Genomic DNA, 8,776 nt, shown 5'->3' on the forward strand with positions numbered 1-8,776 from the left:
TGAGGGGAAGGAGAGGTAGATATGGGCATCCCTACTCATTAACTGAGCCGAAACTGCTGCATGAACCCGACAGAGTGACTCAGTGGGAAATTCAGCATCTGAGAAGTCCCTGGGGAGCACAAAACCCAGGAGGAAAAGTCCCTCTGAAGCCCAGGCAGGCCTGAGAGCCGAGGAGGAAGGTCACTGCCCTTGGGTGACTGCAGGGACAGGGAGAGCAGGGCTGCTGCCAACACTTGGATATAGCGAGCAAACCAAGGAGGGGAAATGGTTAAAACAGCATCATTCAAACTCACATGCACCCCAGAGAGGAGGCACAGAAGTAGCATTAACCAGCCCAACAGGATGTCCAGTACAGCCAGAGACTATGGTGTCGAAGCCAGAGAGCCCCTGGAGCTGCCTGCCTTCTCCTGCAGGGACCGGTGGAGGACAAGAGGGCACATTTCCTTCCAGGGTTATGTGTAAGCTGCTGGCTTTGCACAGCTGATTCATCAGCTGCTGTATTTTTATTTAGTCATCAGAATTTATGAGCACCTCCAGGCGATGGGGATGATGCCTTCCTGCAGGCAGCACAGCTGCAGCCTTGCCAGCCTCATGGGTCCACACAAAAAGTTAATCCCACCATTCCCAGCCTTAATCAAGAATCATTATCCACAGCCTCCTGCTAGCCCCAGGCCCATCCAGTGAGGTTGGATGGGACAGGAGATCCTAAAGTGAGCTTGGACATACTGTCACTGAAAATAACCTTCAGCCTGGGGTGTGGAGGCTCGATATGGGGGTTGTAAAGGTTTTAGGAGGTAGCTGGAGTGAAGGCACTGTTCCAGCTACATCTCTCCTTCATTGCAGAGAGTGACTGGCTGCATCCTCTCCAATGTCAACACGCCCTCCATCACTCCTGTGATCAGCCAGCCCCAGAACGAGTCCTCGCAGACCATCTACCAGAACAACAATAATGTCTCCAACAAGCCCACTGCGGGTAAGGGAAGGTCGATGACTATCCACCACTCACCTCCCAGCCAGGGCTGCCAAGCATTAGGAACAGTGCTCCATCATCTTACTTTTGGGTCAGGTCGCTCATCAGGCTCCATGCACCAAGGCCAGGGTCAGGTGGGGATGCAATGGAGGAGTTAGTTAGCATCCAGCACAGCAAGGGGAGCCAAGAACAGCTTAAAGTGGCTGTGAAATCTCACTGGACTTCAGCTGGATGATGTTCAGGCAGTGAGATCAGCTAAGAGAAAGCCTACTTGGTACCCATGGGGTGCATGCAAGGGATGAACTAGCAGGAGCAGTGACGTGGCTGGATCTCTCACAAGCCAGTGGGATGTGGGAACCGGAGGTATTAGCTGGGGAGAAGATGGGACTTTACTTAAATCCCATAAAAATGAACATCTTGTGATTTCTTTTTAGTGATTTTAGCTGTCCAGCTGGTCCCTTCAAGGCACAGCATAGCGCTCTTGGGAGTTAAGACCATGAAAGGAGGTGGTGGGGAGATGCTGAGAGCAGTTCCCACACGTGGGCACAGGAGTATGTCTCAGGACCAGGGTGGCCAAAGTTCCTGTGTGCATTGGTCGCACAGCCTCTCTCCCATCAATTTTTTTCTTCTTCACCTTTAGCAAAGATCCTGGGGAAGGTGGGAGAAAGCCTGAGCCGGATTTGCTGCGTTCGCCCACCCATGGAGCGCTTCACCTTTGTGGGTATGTAGAGGAAAGGTCCAGCATCACCTCTGCTTTAGCTCCAGCCCCCAGCCTTCCTTCCAGCCCCCTCTTCTAGGCCACACACCAGCACCTCTCTTTTGCTTCCCTTCCCCAGATGAAAACGCCAACTTGGGGACGGTGATGAGATACGAGGAGATCGGTGAGTATGCAGCCCCCTCCATGTCACTCTGGCTCCTCTGGGCCAGCGCTATGTGGCTGGGGAGCAGCTGCACAACAGATCTGGTGGCGAGCAAAGGATGCTGGATCATCTCACCCTGGTGCCAGCTATCAAGGCTCAGGAGTGAAACAGGAGCAGCGCTAAACTGGCCTGAGCCCATTCCTATTGGCAGACAAACAGCCTGAAATAAGGGAGTGAGCAGCGGGGACCCGGCTCCCAGCACTGGCACAGACCTGCCATGGCATCATGCCTTAAAAGCCACCCGAAGTGCCACCAAATTTGCCCTCTCGTGGTGGTGTCACCCACATGCTCGCATTGTCTGCAGCCCTGCAGAGCTTTGCGTGTGGCAGCAGGAGGCATTTCAGCTGCCCAACCAGCCACGGTGCCCCTTTCTCTAAAACCCTTTAGGGGTTTGAGACCCACTGGGCTGCCACACACTTGGCACCACGGTACATCACCCAGGGCTCTGCATGGGGAGCTTGCTGGTGTTTCTGAGATCCATTTCATGGGCTAGCTCACACACAGCCTAGCACAACACCCATCCTAGCACTGGCACCATGCAGAGCCCAAAGGCTTTGGCCACCTGGAAATGCCAACCAGGGAGACACCTTCCCATGCAGCCACCTCTTCCCACCCCTCAGGGCGGGTTTATGGCTTTCCTCTGGTGATTGTGCAAATAAATTAATCTTTATGGGCCCATTGGAGCAGAAAGCTCCTTTCTGCAGCACAACTTTCTTGCTGAGCAGCAAAGCCAACTCTCAAAGCAAGTTGTCAGCAAGCACCAGTCCCAGCCTGGGGAGAGGAAGGGAGGACATGGAAGTCCTCCAAGATGAGCAACCCACACCAGCAGCTTTGCTAAAGCAAACATGGCCATGCCCAGGGCTCTGAGCAGTCCCCTGGGCTTTCCCTGTTGCCCCATGGCTGGAGCCCCTGCAGCAGATCACGAAGCGATTGTCGGTGCCCATAGCATGGAGAAACTACTCCCTTCCCCAGGGATACCCCACCTCCAATGCTGGAGCACAGCCATAGTTGAACAGCACGTAGCAATGTTGACAATAACCCAGCAGCACAGGAGAGGAGCTGAAATAAAGTAGGGTGGGGGGTATTTGATGTTTGGCACCAGTAGAGATGTGAGAAGGACCACGGGATCTTTAGCAGGACTTGCTTTGGCAGGAGAGGTCTGTGCAGAAAAGGATCCCCCTGAGCAGTGCAATGGGATGGCAGGAGGCAGGGACAGTGCCTGCTCAGCCCTGTTTGCTCCCACCTCTGAGCTTCTGTGTTTCTTTTCTTCAGAGCTTCGCATCTTACTGCTCTGTGGCAGCGACCTGCTGGAGTCCTTCTGCATCCCTGGTCTCTGGAATGAAGCAGACGTGAGTCACCACCACTGGGCACCCCTCCATGCTCCTCTTCCCCAGGCTCCCTTCCTCCTCCTCTGCTTCCCACACCCAGCACTCCTGGGAGCCACTCAGGTCCCTTGGAATGGCAGGAACTGTGCTAACCATCCCCACTGCCTCCTCCATCCCAACCCTGACCCCCACCTCCCCTACCCAAGGGCAGCCTGAGGGACAGGGTCTTCTGCTCCAGGGTCACCAACCCTACCCAGCTTCCCCTTCCACAGACCCAAGCCCTGGTCCCACTCACCGTTCACGCAGAGGACTTCACCTGGGGTGCAGGGTAAGCCCAAGGGATTTTCAAAGGCTGCACTCCCACTCCTTGTCCCTTAGAAGGAGCCAGCATCAAGTAGATGCCAGTCTCAGCAGAGTGAAGTGTGGAGGTACAGGAAATAAGGTATTTACAAAAGTTGGCCAGACCTCAGAAATTAAACACGTTTACAACCAAATCAACAGCTTTTACTTAATAAAAGGCTTTTTCTGCAATGCAGGGTACCCAAGTACCCATCTTTATAAAGGCCAAGAAATAAAACCATCTTGACTTCTCAGGCAGATGATGCCTCACACCAACTCACAGCTGACATGAGCCCATCTCAGCACCTTCACTGACACAACTCAAATGGACGAAATCCACTGCCCACCCCTCTGTGCCCCCCCAGCCCCCTTAGTGAAGGACTGCAGCAGGACACCCAGCACCCTGGACACTGCGGTCACCACCTGAAGAAGCCATATTTTCATGGGAGGACATCAGCCCTAGAGAACGGCTGGGTTACTGACCCGCATGCTCCTCCCAGCAGTCAGAGTTGTGTTGGCTGTGGCTCTTCACTGAAATTGGGTGGTCAACACAATCCCCCCATTCCCTCCGCTGTGAGCCTCTCAACTATTTCTAAAATCAGTTACCGCATCTTCAATCCTAAGGTTTTTTTAAAACTTAGCTGGCAGATATCTCCTCTGAAAGGCTGCAAAACCTGAGATGAGGCAAGTCTTGAAGCCCAGCAGAAAGGATGCAAAAATTGGATGTCAAAGCACAGGCAGAAGAGGCATTCTGCCCCAGCACCACCTCACAGGCTCCTGCTGCCTGAATTTGCTGACCCAGAGCTCTTTCAGATGAGCCTCCTTTGTCTCACCTGAGACAGGCGTGAGCAGCGGGAGCTCTCCCCCCGCAGTGGCAAACTTGGCCACCGGCCTTGGTGCAAACAACTTTGCAAGAACAACCCTACAAGACCTCTGTCAGGACCAACACGTCCATCCTGCTTATAAACCCTTCCAGCGAGGCAGAGGTCATGTTCTCCTTGGGCAATCTCTTCTGCCACCAAGGTCCTTCTACCATGACAAGTCCTCCCTAAAGCCTAACCTCAACGTCTCATAATAGGATTTAACTCTGTGCGTTTTTACTTCATCCACTGCAGACCAACTCACCATGCCTTAATTCCAAGTTTCTGCCAAAGGCTGTTGAGAGAGCCTCAAATTCACTTTCTGTCTCCATCCAGACCATGGCCCAGCTTTCATGGTGCAGAGGGGTCAGCAGACAGTGGCAGGTTTTGCATGGGGTGGCTATAAAGCTCTCCCTGCTTTGGCTTGCTCCTAGATGGAGGTGATCGTCGGGGAGTTTGGGATCGTGGTGGTGCCCCGGGATGGAGCAGACCCCGACCGGATCATGAACCACTCCTCCATACTCCGCAAGTACAAAGTAAGTGAATACATGTGTGGCCAGGGAAGGCTGTGAGACGACCTGCAGCCTCTCTTTACCCAGGCGAGCACTTCTGCCACAGGGCACAAGATATCTCAAGGCCAGATGCTCTCAGCTGCTAGGTGGGATCAGCAATAGGGCCACCATGGAGCAGTCCCCTGAGGCCAGTGGGGTGGGGGGGCTGGCAGGGCAGACACCCGCTTTTAGACCATCCCTTCACTCCTCTCTTCCTTCTTCCCCTGCAGAACAACATCCTGGTGGTGAAGGACGACTCAAACCACCCCATGTCAGTCGTCAGCTCCACCAAAAGCAGGTGGGTGATGTAGGGGGACTCCCACTACGGAGCGGGGAGAGGGGTGCCCCCAGCCAGCCCCTCCATTTGCAGGGGTACCTGACCCACCCAAATGGGCTCTGACCCCCTTCTCTCCCCCAACACCCCCAGACTGGCCCTGCAGCATGGAGACGGACACGTTGTGGATTACCTCTGCCAGCCTGTCATTGACTACATCCTCAAGAGCCAGCTCTACATCAACGCCTCCGGCTAAGTGCCAGAGGTCTTGCAGCGAGACAGCCCTCGTGTCCCGCCTGCCTACAGCTCTCCATCACTCTTTTCTCTCTCTCTCAGTCCGTGTCTCCATCTGTCTCCCCACCCCATGGCCTCCTGCTCGTGTCTGCCTCTCTCGCCCGGCGCCAATGCTCCATTGTGCAGCAATGTCCAGGGAACTGCAGCACAGCCCCGAAGGGAATGGTTTGGTCTCTTTTTTCAGGGAACTGCCCTCCCCCTCATATGCGGGGAGGGAGGGGGGACCAATAAAAGAGCGATGTGCTTGGTGCACTCGAGGGGAGGCAGCTCTGGCACCCCCCTCCCAGCATGTCACTGGGAAATGGTCCCCCCGGTCCATCCTCCCAGCATGCTCAGAGCAGGGGCTTCCTCTTCTGCATCATCTTACAGTACTTAAGCTCAGTAAATCTAGGTGGACTTTTTTTTCTTAAATAGTTTTAGTGCAAGCCCTCTGGGCCTCTCAACACGATGACCAAATGAATCCTGGCTGGCAGCGGGCAGTTGCAACCCAACTGGCTCAGTGCCCCATGGCAGGTGTACCACTTCAGGCCAGCAGTAGGACAAGCCAGCTAACAAAATCCTCCTTCTGGCCCTGAAAAATCACGGAGAGGGCATTTCTGAAGGGGAACAGAGGCCTTGGCAAGCATTGCTGCCAAAGCATTACTAGGGGAGGATGTCATGTCTTACCTTTCCTTGGCTGCAAGTGAACCCAACCCACCCCAAGGCAAGTGGAGTTGGGGTGATGCTCTACTCAGACCCAGTGTCAGAGAGGGCACCCCACTGCACCTAGAAAGGGACCTGCCATTTATGAAGCCAAGAAACAAGCGAGGAAGAAGCAAGCAGGTGGTGACCCAAAGGCTCTGGTGAGAATTTGCCCCAAACCCAGCTGAGCTTTGTGGAGGCTGGGTCCATCCCCATCCTCTAGCCTCCAGATCTCCATTTCTGTCTGTAAACTTACCCCTTCTCTCTCCACTCCTACCCTCTTCCGTTCCTTGAAGAGTTTATTAAATGCATGATACTTTCCCCCTCCCAAACCAGCTGTGGCTACTTTGCACATCCCTTGGGACATGCCAGGCTTCTGCTCTCCTCCCTGCGACATGCTCCCAAATGCTGGGGATGGAGCCTAGTAGGGATGCTCGCATTAAATTCAGGGCAGGTAACAAGGAGCAAAAGAAAATTATTTAAGCCCTGCGGAGACGAGTGTTGCTGAAGCAGGCTGTTGTCCTGCTGAGCATCTCTAGGGTGCAAGGACCAGGCACAGCCCCTGGGAAAGATCACAGCCGCAAGGAAGAAGGTACAGTCCTGCTTTACTCCTCACCTTTTCCTCTCCCTTTGCTCCATCTAACCTTGTATTGCTTTGGATATAGCCCTGCTGCCTATAGCTCCTGGACATCTGCCCACTCCCCATAAATTTGGGCTAACTAGGCTGAGGCTAAGCCACACCACCACAGTCTCCCAAAGCACGACCATTACCCATGCTGGCTTTGTGGCTTTCCTAGGGCAGCGCTGTGACTAGCTGCTGGTCCCCAGCAAGGGACAGTGTTGTGTTGAGACACCCAAGGGCTGGGAGTGCTCCAGGGTGTTTCAGGGAAAGATCTGAAATTACCTGAAATTACACCCCCCCACATCCCATCCCCTTAAAAGTCTACAAAGGGTCACAAGCTGCTCTCATGGAAGCTCCAAAGATGAGAGATTGCACTAAATTTGGTGACCTGCTGGATGCTGCTGGCATCTCTATAACAGCAAGCAACTTCACACAAAACAAGGTAGCCTACAGCCACAGGCTCCTTGCAGCAGGCAGTGTTTTATGAGCAGTAGCTAACAACTTCTCAAGGAGGGCACAGCTCTTCCCAGAAGGGAAAGCAAGAGAGACAGAAGTGATGTGACATGCCCAAAGGCCAGAAGACGTCTTTTCTTGCCAGGGATTTCCCTCCGCACAGAGAGGCTTGTTCAGGAACTGTTGTAAATTGGGCAGCTGAATCCCTCAGTGCCAGGTCTGGTATCTCCAGGCAGTTGCATACGTATCCCGTGGGGTGAGGAGATACGCAGACACCAAAGCAGAGAGGGTGGCAAGAGTGTGAGGGACTTGGAGTGCAGGGATGCCTCTTCTCCAGGGAAGTCTTCAGCCAGTTCGAGCTGCTCACAAGCATCCTACTGAGCTCCCTTAGCTAACACGCTGGGCAGGTGCCTATGGTGGGACATCTCATCCATGAGACACTCAACATACATAAGCCAGCAGCTAGAGTCCTCTCCACCTGTTGTTCTCACATGTTCAGTTTTTCAGTCTCTCCTCCCTAACACAGAAGTTATTTCAGAGAGCAGCCTCCTTTCCTTGCCAGACGTCACCCATGTTTCTTAGCTCCAAGCCGGAGGAGAAAAAGCAATGGTAGCGACCAGCCTCCAAAACACATACACACACGTAGAGCAGGATTTTAACCTCCTGGGGGAGCAATGCCTCTTTGAAGGGGGAGGAAGGACAGTGGGTTTTAAGTGAGGAAGAGACACAGGGAAATAAAACAAAGGAGATAGAGAAGGAAGGCAGGCAGTGTGTCCGAGAGCCATCTCAGATCCTCCCTCCCTCCCTCAGGTACGCAAGATGGGACGCAGGGGAAGCCAGACGGCTTCCCATCCCATTGCAGTTAGGACGGCATGCCTTAGAGACGTAGAGTTGTGGTACGGATGATGAGTATATTCTGTTTTACTAGTCTTACCTGCGCCTTTGTGTATCTGCTCAGTAAAACTCACAGTACAGGGTGGGTGGGATGGGGGGTTTGTAACAGGTCATTCAGCTCTGGGACCAGTTTGGAAAATGTCTTTGGGTGGGTATGGAGAAAAAAAATAAACATCCCTGAAGATCCACGTGACCACCAGGGAGGTGAGGACTGGGGTTTCCAGGATGCAGGGGAGGGGTGGGAAGAAGCTCGTGGGTTTTGGTCTTTGAACCTCCACTTTTAAACAGTGCAATTTGCTGAAAGAGAAATGAACTTCAAATGCCTTTGGGGGAAAAAAAAAAGGGGGGGGTGGGGAGGGGAAGGGGTTGAAGTTGCCATGCCACTAATTTCACCTTTGTCAAAAGTTTTGGAGCCTAATTTTTTTTTTCTTCTGTTGCTATATGAAAAAAATGGTCATTGACAAAAAAAAACTTTATCAGCAAAATGTTTAAATTATGTAATAAACAAAACAAAACAAAAAGATGTTACTGGTGTCATTTCGAAACAGCCCCAAGATCAAGTCAGCATGAAGAGCGCAACTGGCTGTACTGCT

At 53.1% G+C, this 8,776-nt stretch overlaps 1 protein-coding gene across 1 annotated transcript in view; it reads left to right on the forward strand.

Annotated features, from left to right (window-relative positions):
* NMNAT2 (nicotinamide nucleotide adenylyltransferase 2) overlaps nucleotides 1–8,711 on the forward strand; it is a 32,094-nt gene extending 23,383 nt beyond the window's left edge. Inside the window, exons 5-11 of the mRNA XM_069789605.1 lie at nucleotides 844–973; nucleotides 1,611–1,691; nucleotides 1,807–1,851; nucleotides 3,163–3,239; nucleotides 4,849–4,950; nucleotides 5,196–5,263; nucleotides 5,393–8,711. Coding sequence (XP_069645706.1) covers nucleotides 844–973; nucleotides 1,611–1,691; nucleotides 1,807–1,851; nucleotides 3,163–3,239; nucleotides 4,849–4,950; nucleotides 5,196–5,263; nucleotides 5,393–5,495 — 606 coding nt within the window. The 3' untranslated portion in view covers nucleotides 5,496–8,711. The remainder of the gene's footprint in view (nucleotides 1–843; nucleotides 974–1,610; nucleotides 1,692–1,806; nucleotides 1,852–3,162; nucleotides 3,240–4,848; nucleotides 4,951–5,195; nucleotides 5,264–5,392) is intronic.
* The last annotated feature ends 65 nt before the right edge of the window (nucleotides 8,712–8,776 follow it).

The sequence above is a fragment of the Haliaeetus albicilla genome, chromosome 8 (genome assembly GCF_947461875.1).
Source record: "Haliaeetus albicilla chromosome 8, bHalAlb1.1, whole genome shotgun sequence".
NCBI lineage: Eukaryota > Metazoa > Chordata > Aves > Accipitriformes > Accipitridae > Haliaeetus > Haliaeetus albicilla.